The sequence below is a fragment of the Typopeltis vanoorti genome, chromosome 10 (genome assembly GCF_054136105.1).
Source record: "Typopeltis vanoorti isolate ZY-2024b chromosome 10, IOZ_Tvanoo_1.0, whole genome shotgun sequence".
NCBI classification, from domain to species: domain Eukaryota; kingdom Metazoa; phylum Arthropoda; class Arachnida; order Uropygi; family Thelyphonidae; genus Typopeltis; species Typopeltis vanoorti.
Window position 1 is genome coordinate 106,827,775 of NC_143558.1, and position 18,883 is coordinate 106,846,657.

At 34.7% G+C, this 18,883-nt stretch overlaps 1 protein-coding gene across 3 annotated transcripts in view; it reads right to left on the reverse strand.

The window, feature by feature from the left end:
- LOC150102656 (uncharacterized) overlaps positions 1-18,883 on the reverse strand; it is a 144,005-nt gene that overhangs the window by 44,774 nt on the left and 80,348 nt on the right. For all 3 annotated transcript variants that reach the window (XM_090398926.1, XM_090398927.1, XM_090398928.1), the window contains one exon: positions 3,878-3,944. In XM_090398926.1, the coding sequence (XP_090255052.1) occupies positions 3,878-3,944 (67 nt within the window). The remainder of the gene's footprint in view (positions 1-3,877; positions 3,945-18,883) is intronic.

Here is an 18,883-nt window from a genome sequence, read left to right on the forward strand (position 1 = left end):
AGTGCCTTAGACGATAGAAATATAAGATCTGATAATGTTGGAGTCTTGACAAGTAACAGACTGATTTGGAGGAAAATTGTAGATAGGAAGTTAGTAATGATGTAATTTTTTCATGTAGTACTATCATATCCTGTACACCCCTTGAGGGTACATGGCAGGAATTTGATGATGATGATGATGATGATCAGCAGTTAGAATTGAAAGAAATACGGGAAAATGGTTTGATGCAAAATCTGGGATAAGACAAGGGTGAACATTATCTCCACTCTTAATCATCATCTATATAGATCATATCATGAAAGAAAGTGGCATTAAGCATGATATTAGAATTGGAGATGTCAAACTTAGCTCTTTGCTTTATGCAGATAATGTTGTACTCCTGAACACATCTAGTGCAAGTCTCCAGGATTCTCTAACTAAACTGAATAGCAGCTGTAACAAATTTGGCATGAAAATCAGCAATAAAAAAGACCAAAATTATGAAAACAGGCAGGAGCATAGAAAACTTCAGTTAGATTCTGAATGGAGATCCTATAAAACTAGTAAAATATTTCAGCTATTTCGGCACAGTTTTTAGCGAAGATGGCAGGTTAGATCTGGAAATAGACAACAGAATAAGCAAATCTGGTGTGGTTAGGTAGCCAGCTGAATAAATTTATATGGAATTAAGGGCAAAATTAATTAAAACACCAAATTAGCAGTATACAAGATAGTGGTCAAGGCAGGTTTAAGTTATGGATCTGAGAGTTAGGTTAGAATTAAGGCACTGGACCATAGACTAGCGATCACAGATATTAGGGTTCTGAGAAAAAAATAGAGACATGAACCAATGGCATCAATGGTAAAATCATATTAAAAATCAAGATATTAGAAAGAACCTTGACATTATTAGCATTCAAGAATGTGTCAAGCAGTGCTTATTTATGATGGTATGGCCACTGAAATAGAATGTGTGAAGGAAGGTTAGTAAAACAGGCAGGGCCGCTGCCAGATCAGATCGTGCCCTGAGGCAAATAATTAAATATCGCCCCTGATGGATCATAAGACAAAAATATAAGAAAATCTCCAATTGCTATTTTGTTTTTATTACAAGAAAAACATTAATGCAAAACGATTACATAATAATATTAATTAAATGTTTGCTCTACGGGGATATCACACAATAAAACTGTTTAAATTTAGAAGATCTAAATTTAAATTATAAACTATGTCCGCCTCTACCGATATAGTTGCTAGATTAACCAATCTTTCTTGGGTCATTGTTGTTTGCAAATAATTTTTAATCAGTTTAAGCTTGGAAAAATTTCTTTCCGCACTTGCTACGCTAACAGGAATTGTTAACAATATCCTTAGGGCGGTGGTTATGTTGGGATAAATTTCTACAAGATTTTGGTTATTTATATGATAAAATTTGGTGAAGACCATTTTTCTCTTGTATTATTTTTGAGAGAAATTTTAATTCTTCAAATAAATCTATTGCATCTACATCAGATGTAAAATATCTTGTTGCCTAATATGGCACCTACTGCAATATGACTGAACGAATGCCCTTATTAAGCAGCGCCGTGAGGCAGGCTGCCTCTATGCTACACCCTGTTGACGGTACTGAAAACAGGTATTTGTTGCCAAGATGGCAGGAAAGAGATCCAGAGGAAGACCAAGGTCTAGGTGGACTGATTTAGTCAGAAATGCCTTAGAAGCACGAAATGTTAGATATGACATCATGTTAGTTTGAGTGCTCACAAGTAACAGATTGATTTGGAGGAAAATTGTTGATAGGAGACTAATAATAATATAAACTTAATCATGTAGTGCTGTCATAGTAATCTCAATGCCCTTTGGGGGTACATATCAAGAAACTGATGATGATGACCGACTGGTTAGGTTTAAAAGCAGAAAATAACAAATATAATAATGAGCAATCTCTTTGAGGGAAGAAAGTGCTGCATGACCATAGGATGTAACTAACACTATTGAGTTCTTCAGAAATATTAATCTTAAAGGATTACATATATAAAAACAATAAACTTTTTACACAGTTTTATAATTTACATACTTCTGGAATACTTCAGCCATCAGTACAATTCCAATTACAATGATGCAAGACTTTTGCTTCTGATTTACTTTAAGTAAATTGCTCATGTTTAAAACAAATTATGTGTAACAACTAAGTTTTATAGGTACACAGCTAGTGTTCAATCCTTTTATGCTAGTCAATTAATTAATTTGGTATAACTCTGATGTTCTCCATTCCTCTTCTGCACAGCATGGCATGCTTGACTAAAAGATTAAAGATTACTATAGGAGGAGTCTTTTATGTTGTAGTTTTGGGAATATATATATATATTAATGGTATATTCTCAGTGGAGATAAGAAAGCTAGTATTAATTTCTATAGCTCTGAACACCCTGAATCAATGCACAACATGAGAGATTCATTGTTTTTAGCATTCTGTCAATCTGTGGTCTGCCTAGTGAACTCTTGGATTTCACTGAAAGTTTGTTTACTCTAAGCTATTCACAAATAGTTATTTAATTATGTTCTCTTGCTGTGCAATGTAATCTTAAATGGTACACAGTATATAAGAAAAATGGGAACGTTGCTATAATTTTTGAAACTTTATGGGGGCACGCACGCACACGCACACACACACACACTCTCTCTCTCTCAGGTAATTGAGAGATCCTCTCAATTACTTGACACCCAAATAATGAAATCCTCTATTAAATGACTTGTGAATGGATTAAGATATCAAATGATTGCTGGATTATGCATTAAGTCAGCCATTCTTTCAGTTAAAAAACCAGCAAACTGACTTTTCAACATGACTGAGTAATTGAGAGTTTACTGTACATAAATCTTATCTTCCATCCTGGGAATCTTACTTTGTGTTTTAGACAAATGCCTATCATGACCAAGTAAACTGATTTCTTATAATTACAGGGTTGTAAATCATATTTCCACAGTCTAATATGCCTGTCAATGAATTCTCAGGCAAGTTTTCCTTGCAAAAAAAGATGGGGGGGATAGAGAATGAGTTTCTGGGGAGCATAAATCTCTGCTGCTTCTGTATCTTCACTTGAGAATTCTAATAAAACCTTTTTGTATGTCCAATTACACTGCTCCTGCTATTTTCATTCTCCAATATGCCTGAGGGTGAGATGACACACAATGAAATACTTGGCGTCTAGAAAATATGACTGCTGATTAAGTAGAACAGTGAGAAACTTCCTCTGTGTTCAGAATCACTTGGAAACAGTGTCAACAGTACATGCAAGCTATTAGTCATCACTGACAATGCAGGCAAATATCCTAGCAGCTCATGTGCTATTGTCAACATTTGATCTGTTTCGAAGTAAATCTGAACACAATGGGAGTTTGTTAATCTACTTGCTGAACAACCATTTTCTAAATGTTGTTAACATTTAGACACAGTAGTTACATTATCAAAATATCTGTTTTTCACAACAGCTTGTCCCTTCATTCATTGTACCTTCTACAATATTCACTTCATTCTCAAAAGCTTCATTTAATTTTTTTTTCTTCTTCGTCCACCCTCCTGTAATATCATATACACAGGACAGTATCAGGTATTAAAAAACAAAATAAATGACCCTTATTTCTATTTTCCAAATTAAAGTTCAGGTTTAGCAGTCCATGAAACATACCAAGAACCTTAATATTTCTGGGAAATGATCTGCCTTCCTCTACTACAACCTAATAAGACTACCAGTGAGAAAGATAAATGTGTATTCACTTAATACTAGAGAACAACATGTATTCTAGGATACCACACATTCCATATTTTTCCATGTTTTATTAGCCCACAGATGTTCATAATGAATTGAGGAATTGCTCAATTAGTTTGTTGACTTACCAATTTTAAAAGTTTGTCTTCTAATCCCTGATTAACTTTTTGTAATTTTTTGTGACTTTCATATAGCCTACAATAAAGAAAAAAAAATATACCTCTTACATTTTGCACTATATATAGACAAGCTATTTTAAAGAAATCTGGAGGATTAAACATTAAGCATTTCATCTATAAAAATAAATAGAATAAAACAGTTCACTAAAGTCTGAATATATGAAAAATAAAACATTACATGTAAAAGCAAGAAGTGTGAAACAGCTATCCTCTCCCTTTTACTTTTCTTATTTAGCACATGCCAAATTCTGACTGCTTAAGCTTATTGCAATAAGGACAGTCATGAATTCAAGAAGATATTGTCATTATATAAATGCCAGAAGCATAAGTAATTATAAACTTAAGTTTATGATGCTGGTTAGTTTGACTTGACTAAAGATTGTGTGAGATGTTGACATCCTTCTCTTATAATTTCTTATGTCATTGCACTGCAAGGATGTCAGCAGTGCACAGTAAATAATCAAGAGGTTTTCTGAAGGAAGGTAAGAACACAATGCATACCCATATTCAGGAGGATCACGCAGGGAATTACAGGAATAATTAGTATCGTTAAGTAGGAACTGCAAAAGAGTTGTGAATGGTATATTAGGAGAAATGTTAGCTCATCAGCAGTACAAGCTAAAAGCAAGAAGGGTGACTGACATAGTAAGGAAGGGGGGAAAAAATCAGATTACGAGAAGAAATTAGCCAAGAAAGCCATAAGAAATCCCATGACTTTCTGTGTCCTAGCAGTAAGAAAGAGATAGAAACAGTTGAATCACTCAGTGATCACTTTGCAAGAGTGTGGGTGTAGTTAACACAGAGACAGATGCATAGGACTTGTTTAAGTTAAGGGATATTACATCCCATATCGTTTCTTAGCCGAATATAGTAGAAACTATATAAAGTTCGGCGATTCCAAGCGTAAGCAAATACCTGGATACTGCAGCAACTGACCCATTAAACCTCATCATGCTGAACTCATGATGAGGTTTAATGGAATAAATACAGCACATTTAATCACTCCTATATTTCATCTCGGTCACTGAGACATTGTCAGGGAAACAATATTAAAATTGCAAAATACAAACAAATTTGCATAAACACTAATTGGAAAAGATTAGACTGAAAGCCTAAGGTCTTATGAGGAGTGCTGTTGGCTAGCTTTAGTTGTCTGTACAGGAGGCCCAAGAATTAGAGTTTCCCAAATCTTGGGATGTTTAATACAATCATGTTTATTAAGATTAGGTTGGTTGTTTAATTCTGCTGCCGATTCAAAAAAAAAAAAAGTCTCAAATTGTATTTTTTTGTGGTGAAGCATAGTGCAATTCTGTGCATTCAGCAAGTCCTGATTGAGCATACTTATGGCGACAGATGCATTTTTTACATTCTTCTAAGCAGATGTTCTTCCAAGGATCCTCTATCAATACGAAGTTCTTAACAAAGAACTTCGTATTGATAGAGGATCCTTGGAAGAGCAGATGAGGGTAGCCAGGTTGAGATAGGCTTTGAATGCCATGCAAAGATTGCACTTTTTTTTTTTTAGAGTTAAGACTATTTTTTTCTGAGGCCTGGATATAAGGAACAATGATAACATTACTGCAGTTAACATGTTCAGAGAGATGGGAGGAACACTTAATTTGTTGACCTACCTTTTTTTTGGCATTGTAGGCATTTGACAGTAAAGACTGGTGAATAAATAAGTTCAGCAGTAACATCACCATTGGTAGAATAGACATTAGAGCTCTTTTGACAAGAATTTTGATAACCATATTGTTGAGAGGGGGGGGGGAGATGAGAAAGTTGGTATATGTATCTGTGTGGGTTGGTTTTCTATAAACTGAGAAAGAAAGGATGTCATTGGGAAGACATGTAATTGAAGTAGGCATAGCTAAGCAATATGGTAAATGGAAACTTCATTTATCAAAGGAACTCAACCAGCTAACCTTGGAAAAGTTAGCTGAAAATTAAATTTCACTCTTCTAAAGCTCTTTGTATCTACAGGTATGCCAGCTTTGCTTTACTGACCTACTCTCTTATCAATGCAACCATAAATTCTCTCCAAGCATAACTGTCATCAATTATTAATCCTTAACTTTGGTCTGTTCTCTCTAATATATCAGCCCATAAAGAATTTCTAAAAATTAAAGAGAAATACATTAAGAAATATAACAATCTGTGAAGATCTTTTTCTCAGATGTAGTCAAGTTTCAAGTTGTAATTAACCTTTCATCTAAAATGCTTGCTGAAACAGTAGTTTGCATCCTTAGATTTGAGCACAATAGTCCAAGTGTGGTCTGACCAGTGCTTTATACAGTGGCACAACCACTTACTTATTCCTACATGTTAGAGTACTTCTTATCATAGAAGTACTACAATGTACAGCCTCTGTAACACTAGCAATATGCCCTCTAAACTTCAGTCTGCTGTCAACCATCACTCCAAAATCTCTAATCTCATCCACTTCCTACAGTATGGCATCATCAATATAGTACATAGCCTTATATTTCTGCACTCCAAAATGCAACACCTACTTACTGATATTAAAATTACAACCCCACTCCTTTGTCCAAGTAAAAAGTCTATTCAAATCTTCCTGAAGGGAATTAATATCAGTAGTGCTACTTATAATTCTTCCCAACCTTGTATCATCAGCAAACAAATGAAGATCCCCAGATCTTCATTTGAATTACAGGAATAAGTAGTATCATTAAGTAAGAACTGCAAAAGAGTTGTGAAAGGTATATTAGGAGAAATGTTAGCTCATTCAAAAGCAAGAAGGGTGACTGACATCACATGATATATTGTTTACAAACAAATTAAACAGTAGGAGCCCCAAGAACAGAACCCTGTGGCATGCCACTCTTTACCCTTCTTTTTTGAGACACTGCTCCATCATACACAATCTGCTGGTATCGTTCAGAGAGCCAATCTTCAATCCATCTAAGCAATATACAATCTATTCCCATCATCTGCAGCTTGTACACCAACTTATCATGTGGCAATCTATCAAATGCCTCTGCAAAGTCCAAGAATATCAGTGTATATGATACTTGACTCTTTTCTATATATTGCACAGCATTGTTTACACTAGTATGTTTACTGATGTAAATGATGCTGTGCAATACATACCAGTGTAACATACCCTGGTCAAGTGCTTGTTTAATAATTCCACTATATAATTTGCTGTTATTCTGCTGCCATGACTATCACCAGTGTTAACCTGCCATAATTATTCTTTCTCTTGATTGCCATATAGGGAAAAAATTCCCTTGAGTAAACCTTGGCCTGACCAGCCAATCTCCTCTTATACTGCACCTTTTCTTTTTTTACCATGCTCATCACCTTCCTAGCCTGCACTTTATACTCTTCATGGATCTGATCACCACCAATTGTCTGTACCTCCTCCATAACATTTTCTTTCCCAGCACAGCTTGCTTGATTTCACTGTTCATCCATTTCACTACCACTCTATTTACTCACTTAACCCTTGGTATGCAATTACACACTGCTTTTGTTAGATACTACCTTGTGAGTTTCCATGCATTATCAAGATATTTTCTGCTGAGCCCATCTACCCAATGTACTGATGCTAACTGACCACAGCACTTCCTAAAATTACCTGCTTTATACTTCCACAGATATCCATTTTTGGCAGTAACCTTTTTTTGTTTCATTACTTCCCAAACAAATACATCATGATCACTCTCACCAACTGGCAGCAGTGTCAACACCTCATTAACAAATGTATCTTGTAAAGTTATTACCAAATCCAAAACATTAAAGCCTGTAGTTGTTTCAATCACATGCTGCTCAAGATATTTATCTCTCAGAAATTCCACAAACTCACTCTTCTTGTTTCCATATACTATTTCCTCCTTCCATTCTATATTCCTGTAATTAAAGTTTCCAATTAGGATCGCCTTCTTTTTACATGCCCAACTAATCTTCCTAAACATTTCACAATTGGGATTCTCTGCATTCTCTGGCCTATAACAGCATCCTATCAGATATACTAACCTGTTTATTTCAACTTCACACGACACAGATTCATAATTTGTGCATGCGCTATCAACTTCCACACTTTACAGATACAATTCCTCTGCAATCATTAACATCACTCTCTCTCCCCCCTCCTCTTTTCACATTTCTATGCTTCTGGAAAATTATATATCCTTCTAATTCTATTCTCAACATCACATCCTCCTTTTCAGACAACCAAGTTTCACTTATTCCAATTATCTCTGGGCATACTGACTCAATCAATGCAACAAATTCAGCTCTCTTATTTCGAATACTGCTTACATTTGGGTACAAATATAAGAATCCCTGTGTGAGACCATTCTACCAGCACCAGAATTCTCTGTTCTAGCTGCTATACCACAATTCCTACCTGTCTCATCCACACCTTTATGCATTCCATCATCTTGTGCTGCTGCTGCAACCACATCATCAACCCTCATATCCATTTTTATCTTGTTGTACAATCCATTTAGTTGTGCTATCCTGCTTCACAAGTAGATTCTGATCATTTACTACATTAACTTCTTGACTCTGTGTCTTCTCAGAAAACAACAGCCTTTCTAAATGCCCAACACCAAACCCATTCAAATGGAATCCATCAACTTTAAACCATTCCAACTTCCCTTCAAATTCACTCCACAGGTTTACAAATTGAACCCCCTTTACCTCGCACAACTCAGCCATGTTACTATTCACTATCTCTGTTTTTCTTAATTCACTCTTGTCATATCTGGGCAACATACCTACAACTTTCCCAACTGTTCTTCTTTACGTGTTACAAAAACTTCAAGTCTCTATCAACATCCTTTTTCTTCCCAACTGTCATTTGTGCCAACGACTACCACTAATTTTGATTCCCGGTCTTTCCTTTTTTGCAATGCATCAGTTAATTGCTTTATTGTTCCACGAGGAAAGCATGTCTTGTGCACTTTATTAGCCATCACACCTCTAATAATCGAGTCCCCATACAATGATATACGACTATCCTTTGGCTCTTTCTTCATAATACTAACTTCCCCCTCCTTTATCATCAGCCAATCTCATTTTTAGATGTTTAATATTCTGTTTCATTTTGCTTTTTATTTTCACTAACTCCTGCCTAAGCTCTTCTACTATGGTCTCAACGCTTGCTCCCATTTCTAATTGCTCTAATCTATCAAGACACTTTTCACATACATTAATGTTTTCCTTCTTCTCATTTACCTAAAGAATGATAAGATTGCAGTCCACAAATCTTTCACATTTTTCGGTGCATATGCATAGCAATTTTCGCAACACATCCACGAAAAATCCAAAGCAGAACTAAACTTTCATATAGAAGCCTTCCATGCCGTTGACTTATGTTTCTTTATGGATGCCATTTTAAGAAGCAGAATGAACAAATAGCAAAACACAATATAAACAACAAAAAATTTCGATACTATCATTGAAGGACACTTGTATCCAAACTGAAAAAATGCTGCACAAGTTGCACTAAAGACACAGTATACACTAATTAAAAACACTTTTTTTTTTTAGCACAGCTGAAATCTACTGCTACATTCACTCACAACACCATAAATCAGTTATGTGGATAACTGATAAAATAGTAGGATAAGAAGGGGACAGTTGAATAGGGAAAGCAAAAGAGTAGTATCAGTAGCAAACAGCCAGTTAGAATACAAAAAATCCAACAGCACAGAAAATGCATTTGGAATATGACAAGCAGAAGAATGAATGAATGAATGATTATGAGCAAATGATATTCGTGAAAGTAGTAGAATGGCAACTGTTGTGGAGGATATAATTTATTTGATGAATAATTCACAAATTGCTATTTCAATCCTTGTGATATCAAGCAGAGCTTAAGTGAGCAGTGTTATATCCTGATAAGCTTAGAATGTCATGATTCTACTTATCATTGTATAACAGAGTATAAACTATACACAATGCTTACTGAAAGTACTTGTTATCTGGGTAATAGTAATGTGTACTTTAAATACCAAGTGTATTAACAAAAAAAAGAAAGGAAGAAATTGTAAAATATCTAAAGGAAAGGTTATGTACTAGTGTAAAAAGAAAAAACGTGTTTACTTTAAGAAATGGAAAGAATATTTAAGAATATATGCTAACATTGTATTGATAGTAATGCTTAAATTTTGGTCAAATTGTTTTTCATTTTATAAAACAAAAAAAAAAAGGGAAAACAATCAAGAAAATTCTATGCTTACGTATACTCCAAGAGAAGAAAGGGGGAAAGCAAACCGTTACCACAAACTGTCCCATGCTAATGAGTAGCAGGAGAATTGAACACTGTGATGTCACGAATGATGTTCGCACCTCGGGTGAACGGCCAAGTTTACCATAGCGGCCGATAGGAGAGTGGTAGAAAAGGGTTGGAATCCCCCCCCTCAAGGTCTTTTGGTCTTCTGGTCTTAGTTCTGTGTTCCTGAGATCCTCGTGGATGTCCCGGATTTTTACCTCGTGGTCGGCTGTGTATTTAGGTGCCGATTCCCTTGCTAGCATGCGGAAGGAAAGGTTGTCGGCGAAGATCTCGATTCCAAACTTCCACCAAATAGTAGCAGGCTATACAGCATGAAGTGCCCGAGAATATTCGTACCTGGAGTGCTAAGAAATTAGAGGTCCATAAAAAGGATCGTTTGGCATATTGTTGATCGGAGGGAAAGAAAACAAAGTATATAGATAAGTAAAATTTTGTTCTCTGATTTGCGTGTGAAAGCAGAATCTAAGAATTGTATGAACCTTTTATCAGTCAAAATTAATCAGCGAAGAACTCTACGAATAGTTAAAAATAAGGACTGTAGGAAAGTGATTAATTTGATTTAAAGAAAGTATTAAATGAATAGGCACTGTGTGGTTGAAAATTGTTAAACTTGTCCAAGAATATTATAATAGAAATTTGATCTTTGGAGTGAATGCTTAAAGAAAAAAATTGTTAATTCTAAAATTAGTAGTGTATACAGGATATTTTGTTATGGAATAACTAAGGTTAATTGAATGGTGCCTGTATGATCCTTTGTGACTAAGAGTGTACGATTTTCCCATAGCACGTGTATGAATTAAGAGCTTAATCTCACATAGAATTATTGTAACAAAGAACCCAGAGGCAATTATTATGAGTACTTTAGGACAAAGGGAAACAAGTGTGTGGAATATTATGAGTAATCTGATGAAATGTGTATTAATGTCTGCTTATAAAAGGAATTATAAGATTGTGTCTAGAGTGAGGATAAGATTAGGGATTGTTTAATTAAGGTTCATAGTGTTAAATAGTTGTATCAGGAGAGATATAAGGCTTATTGAAACTTAGTATAAATTTCATTTGAGTGACTTAATACTGTTAGACTTGATTTAATTCTTAACCCTTATTGGATGAAAAACTTTCTTTGTGTAAATAGTATTGTATGTCTTATGTTAAATAAATGTTTGCTATTCTTTAACTAAATCTTGTGTCTGTATGGAATTTAATGCACCACCTGTAAAATAATACGGATCTAAGCGGAGAACTCATTCAGTGTAAATTTTCGGTCACGATTGCAATTATTTGTGATACTTTGGCGAAGCTCTCTACCAACCTCTCGATTAATATTTCAATTAATCTAAGGGTCCTAAGTGGCGCAGTAAAAAAATAAATATTCTTAGGCTTAACAAGAGGGTGGTTAGGAAGAATCATCCACATAGGTTTTGGCTCACCCTCGGACTATTCCTTTGTGAACCAGAAATATCATGTGTCAGATGTAAGAGATCCTTTTGAGATATACAAACTAACATATATGAAAATAAGGGCCATAACAGCAGAATATGGTTGAGTGCCTGGTAGTGAGCAGAAAATATGAGAAATTCAATAAACTTGGAGTAAAGATTTAATGACCTAGTGCTGTGAGAATTCAGTTGTTTTAAGGTAATCTTCCAGAAAGTTAATGATGGTAATGACATCTTTTGCTGATCCAGTGAGACAACTTCAGGTTGATAAGATTGCATCTTCAAATTACATGATAATCAACATATCTGGAATTATAGAGGATTGATGGCTAAGATTCAGAATTGGATTCACATCAGAAGTTTCTTTGGTTAGGATGGATGCATAAATGGAAGGCTGTGTTTCAGAAATCTACTTACATGCTGCAAAAGGTTGAACAAATGAACTGGATATGGAAGATTCAGATAAAGTTATTAAAGTTGCAATGGCTTTAAGTAGCTTGCCAAATAGCAAGTCATAATTAAACTGAATAATATATTAACTGAATATAATATATTAACAAGTTAGAGAAGGAGACTATCTGTCCAATGGGTGTTAGCAAGTGGTTTATGGTAGAGAGATATCTCTAGAAAAGAAAGGCTCAAGTGGTGTGCTGTAGCAATCTGTGTCAGGTCCATAATAGTTTAACTGATGTTATGATATTCAGAAATGATTAAATGGGAATATGCAGTTGTTTGTAGATGATGCTTATTTAGGAGACAGTTATGAGAGCTGGATCAGGATGCTGCAGCTTTATGGGAGGATCTAAAATGAATGAGTGGGCAAGTGAGTAGAGGAAGGCTAATAATGTTGCCTTAAATATGCAAAGCAGAAGCTGGGAAGGGGGTTAACAAACAGAAATGCTCAAATAAGGGATACAGTGTATAATTCAGAAGTGTGATTCAAAGGTCAAACTATAGATCATTTCAGTAAAGATCCCACATAATCCATTTATAAAAACTGCATTAAAAAGGGACTAAAATTTCATGTAAGAATTACAGAATAATTTTCATACTGAGTATACCAAATAGGATACAGGCATATACTTGAAAACTGGCTAACAAAAATTGCGGGTAAAAGGTGGAGAAAAATAAGACATATACAATGAAAAAGAGCCAAGAGGCTATTTTTCCGGCGGCGTAAATTAAGTTAAGCAGATAATAAATCCCTCATTATTTTAAAGCCGGATACGAAACTCAGAGATCGAAATCTATTGAAATCTAAGAGTTTCATGCCGAAGAACTATCAGAGAGTCCAAGTGTAGGTCATCATCTGGGTAGTACAACACTAGGGCAACTCGTTGAAAAGGTGGAGGAAGTTCCATCATTATCCTTAATATTTTCTCATAATGTAAAACGCAGCTCCTAGGAGATGTATTACTGTTTTTGACTCGCCGATAGTTCTTCAGCATGAAACTCTTAGATTTCCATCTCTGAGTTTCGTACCCGGCTTTAAAATAATGAGGGATTTATTATCCCCTTAACTTAATTTACGCCACCGGAAAAATAGCCTCTTGGCCCTTCATCGTAGTAATAATAATAGATGGGTACATCGGTCTGGCAATTCGTTAGTAGGGGTATATGTAAGTTTGGTTCACTTAAACCTTGGTATTCCAGGTCTACCTACTCACTGATGAGACCTCAATAAAGGTTGAAACCGGTTTGGTGACCTCTCCTCATAATGTAAAACAGTAATACATCTCCTAGGAGCTGCGTTTTACATTATGAGAAAATATTAAGGATAGTAATGGAGCGTGCTCCACCTTTGCAACGAGTTGCCCTAGTGTTGTACTACCCAGGTGATGATGTATGCTTGGACTCACCGATAGTTTTTCTGCATGAAACTCTTAGATTTTGATCTAAGAGTTTCGTATCCAGCTTTAAAATAATGAGGGATTTATTATCCCCTTAACTTAAAGACATATACAAGTTGACAGGATCAAATTTTTATGGCAATAGTTGAGAAATCATGGTAATATAATGAGAATCTGTATTTAAGTTTCAAAGATTTGTGAAAGGCATAGACAAAGTGTTAACAGAAAAGTTCTTCAAAATGATGTAATTATATGGCATAAATGTGACATTATACAGAGTATGATGAGAATATGTAGCAGAATAAGAGAAATTTAGCCAAAAAACTAATAATACACAAGATCATTTTTCAAACCAAATTTAGCCAATATACCTGAGGTTGGTTTAGAAATGAAACAGCTGATTACAGACTAGCAGATATGAGATTTGTAAGAAAATTGGGGGGGGGGTGAACAGACATCAATTGTAGAATCACATCAATAATGAAGACCTAAGGAAGGAACTTGACATGGTTAGCATCAAAGTATATGTGTGTTTCTCTCCCACAGAATGGGAGAGAAAAAGTTATAAAATTCAGTTGTTTGATGCCAAGATGGGAAAAAAGACCTTGAATAAGACCAAGAGCTATATGGGATGAAAATAAGACTGACCTAATAGTACTGGAGTCCTAACAAAAAGTAAATTAATTTGGAGGAAAACTGTTCATAGTAGGTAATAATAATGTAAACTTAATCACATTGTGCTATCACAGAATCCTGTATATTCCTTGAGAGTAAACATCAGGAATATGAAGCTAATAAAAAGAAAGGCTTAAGTCTGTAGTTTATTTTTCATAATATGGTATTTTGAGTTAGTATAATCAAAATTTGTCAAGCCAAAGATGTTATGTGAAGAGATGGATGGACAGGAAAGCAACTGTAAGTACTTATACAGTATTCCACCTGACAAACACTTCATTTTATGATGATCTGCTCATGTGATGCTTTTCAATTATGGCTAATACCCATTTATGAAATGCTGCATTTGCTAATACTATCGATTTAGCAACATGATGCTCCTGTGAATCAACTGATGCGCAATTTTTGTGAACAGTTTGTTTATGACATCATTACATATTACATCCCTGTGTTTTGGTTTGCTATGAATTATAAACTGTTTATAACTATTATTTTATTTTATTGCTGCTAATAATGGCAAATAAAATTCAAAGTAAGTGCAGTGTTGCTCCAATGAAAAGGAGGCACATAAACCTATTAAATTAGATACTAAAAATGATTAAATTTAGTGACAATGGGGTATTGAACACAGAGAGACTGAAGACTAGGCTTACCTTCCACTGCTGTTGTTAAAAATAAAGATATAAAAGTGCTAACCAGATAATAGTAGTTATCCATAAACATGACAATCTTACTGCTGAAATGGAAAAACTTATAATGGTGTAGACTGATAACTAAACTGGTTGTTGTGTTCTCTTAAGCCAAGCTGTTCAAAATAATTTTCATTTTTGCAAAAATTATTCTAAAATTTTTGTTTCCATATCTGATGTAAACAAATGCTTTATTATGCCATTTATGCACATACATAATTTTATAAAAAGAATTAAAGAATTAAAAAATGTTATTAAACCATTACATACATCTATAAGTGAAAAAAAGCAGTGATTAGCTACATGACAGTGGTCTGGAACCTAACATGTAATATGACTGTTTGACAATATTTATAAATTAAAGATGCCAAGAAATTATACTCTTGGTTTCATCCTTTATCCAAGTGCAAACAAACAAAGTTTGCACGTGAAATAACTTCACGACTGGGCTACTTGTATAGAAAGGCTAATGACTTCACATCAATTGTCTTAGTATCCCATAATGGGAAGTACATATCCTTACAGACAAGTATAATGTTATGCATAATGGGAAGGGCCAATACCCAGACCAGTTTAAACCTTTATTGAGGTCTCGTTAGTGGGTGCCAGACCCACAAGGGATATCACGGTTGAAGCAATGCAAAAGTCATATTTCCATACACAAATAGTCAAAAGGCATCACACCTTATCACTAAAATACTAAGGCAATTGATATGAAGTCATTAACCTCTATATACAAGTAGCCCAGTCATGAAGTTAATTCATGTGCAACTTTGTTTGCTTACACTTGGATAAAGGATGAAACCAAGAATATAATTTCTTGGCATCTTTAATTTAATAGTATACCAAGCAAAAAAAACTTTCGATAATATTCATATACTGTTTTTAATATTAACAGGACTTTATCTCATCATTTTCAAATTCCTGATATGCATCGAAAAGTAGTATCATGTACACCATGATAGTACTATGTGATTAAGTTAACATTATTTACAAGCTCCTATCACATTTCTCCAAATTAGTCTTATTTGTAAGGACTGCAAAGCTATCAGATTTTATATTTCAGTCTTGTGAGGTACTTCTAACTGCATCAATCCAAATAGATCTTGTACTTCTCTGGTCTTTTCCTTGCCATTCCTGACATTACACACACCTGTTCTTGCTAACCTTTCCTCTCCCATTCTGTTTAAGTGACCATACCACCTTAGATTATGGTGCCCATTACTAAATGATAACGATGTAAGATACCTTCCAAATAACTTCAGTTTTCATCTGATTCTGGCAATGATGCTGATATTTGTTCACTCCTAATTTTTCTCAGAAGTCTCATGTATGTGGTTTCTAGTCACTGATCAGCTTTTTCTAAGCCAACTCTCAGACCCATATATTAAAATCATCATCATCGAACCATGGGCTCACTGCCCATTGGTGTCCAATGCCTCCCTCACTATCTTCTTCCACCTTTCTTTGTTCAGTATCGCAGTTTTTGTACACCCATTCCACACCAGTCCTTTATATCGTCTATCCATTCTCTGTATGGTCTACCTCTTCTGTTTAAACCATCCAAAATACCAAACATAAATGTCTTTATCTTCCAGTCCTCACTCATTCTACAGATGTGTCCAAATAATTGCAGCTTCCGTTTTATAATCTTCTGCATTAGATTCTCTTTTGGTTGTATCTTCTGATAGAGCTGTTCATTTGTGATTTTCTGTACCCATCCTATTCTTAGAATCTTCCTGTAACAAGTTCTTTCAAATGCCAAAATTCTTTTTCTTGATTCCTTATATATTACTCATGTTTCCGATCTATACATTACACTGCTAAAGATGCATGTTTTCAGTACTTTCAGTTTTGTTTGCAGGCTGATCACTTTACTTTTCCAGATGTTATCCATGGCCTTCAGATTTGTTCTTCCCTTTGCAATCCTGATCTTTATTTCTTTTTTACAGTCCAAATCATACGTCATTTTACTTCCCAAATATGTGAATTGTTCTACATTTGCTATATCAATTCCATCCACTTGTATCTTTTGTTTCATGTTCTTCTCACCAAATACCATTGTCTTTGTTTTTTCCAAGTTCATAACAAATCTCTTCAAAAAAGTCCAACTCTCTTCCCTTCCTCATTTAACAGTTTCAGAGTTTTTTGTAGTTCTCTTTCGTCTTCTTCAATAATGACAATGTCATCTGCAAATCTCAGATTGTTAATTCTCATTCCGCATATAGATATTCCTTTTGCATATTCCTTCACTTTGTCCATTGCTCTTTCTAAATGTGCGATGAAAATGCTTGGTGATATTGGCCCCCCCCCCCCCCCCATCTAGTACCTCTGCTTGCTCTAAACCATTTCCCCAAATCATCACCTATTCTAACTGCTGCAACTGCATTCTGATAAACATCTTTTAATATACCTATTAGTTTTTTTATCAATTCCATAGGATTCCAGAACTGCTAATGTCACTTTCTGGTCAATATTATCAAATGCTTTCTGAAAATCAACAAAGTAAATAAATATGTTTTTGTTTTTTCTCCTAGCTTTCTCTGCTATTGACCTCATTTTCAAAATCTGTTGAATTGTAGTTCTATTCTTCCTAAATCCTGCTCGCTTGTCTGCAAGGCATGCTTCCAATTATGTTCTCAATCTTTCTGTCAATATCATCATCATCATCACTTTATCAAGGTGACTTGTCAAGGCAACTGTTCTATAATTTTACATTCTAGCTTATTTCCTTTCTTGTATAATGTCACTAATATTGATTTCAGCCACTCCTCTGGCATTTTCCCTTCTTTCCATACCATATTACATAGTTGGTGCATTTCTGTAACCATATTTTCACCACCATATTTAATTTCTTGTATAACGTCACTAATATTGATTTCAGCCACTCCTCTGGCATTTTCCCTTCTTTCCATACCATATTACATAGTTGGTGCATTTCTGTAACCATATTTTCACCACCATATTTAATCATTTCTCCAGTGATGTTATCGTTACTAGGACTCTTGTTGTGTTTTAGCCTTCCTATTGCTTTTTCTACCTCTCCACTTAAAATGTCCACATCATTCTCATTACCTGGGGATGATATCTGCTTCAATTCTTCATCAGTTTCCCAATGCTATCTAAATCTAGTTTTTCTTTATATAACTCACTACAGTATCTTGTCCACTGCTGTACGATTTTTTCTTTATTCATCAACATGGTTAAAATCATGTTGAACATTATTTTGTATTGTGCTCATGTTTTAGTTAATTATACTTTTATTCCATTTAAATTTATTCAGATGGCCTCACACCAAATCATCTTTACTAATTATATATACCGCATTTGCCGGCATATAAAATGCCGTTTTTTTTTCTTTGAAAATAGGTCTGAAAAACAGGGTGCGTCTTATATGCCATTACTCAGTTTTTTATTACTTTCATTTCTGGAAATTTTCTCTGTTCCGAATTACGCAATTTCTTTCTTGCTTCTTTGCAGTGTGTGAGAGTATTCCAGTTATGTAGAGTTAGTGGATGCGAATGCACTGTCATCGACGATCACAGCTGTGTTCCTGTTCATTTAAACTTTCCAATTGTTGTCATGGCTGTTGTGAACGGTGATAAATTTCTGCCATTAAATTTTCTCTAAATTTCTTGGCAAATTATGGCTGAGAAACGTTGGCATCGCTACAATACTGCATACAAGCTACGTGTGTTTCCATGTTCTTTAGCATATGCAATCACAAGCCATATGATTGCATAGGGCTGCAGAGAGGTATTTCGTGCCACCCCCAACTGAGAAAATGATAAGAACTTGGCGGAATCAGGAAGAGGATCTAAAAAATCTTTTTTTTCCTAAAAATTGTGTACAAAAAAGGGGGGGTGTCTTATATGCCGGCAAATATGGTATATATATTTCTAAATTTAATTTGCAATTCTCAACAAAAATTAAAATATATACACTATTTAGTTATGTTTAATTTCTACAGGTTCTCCAACAAGAATGCAACTATGTTCCTGCTTTTTTTTTTTTTTTTTTTTGAATTGCAGATCATA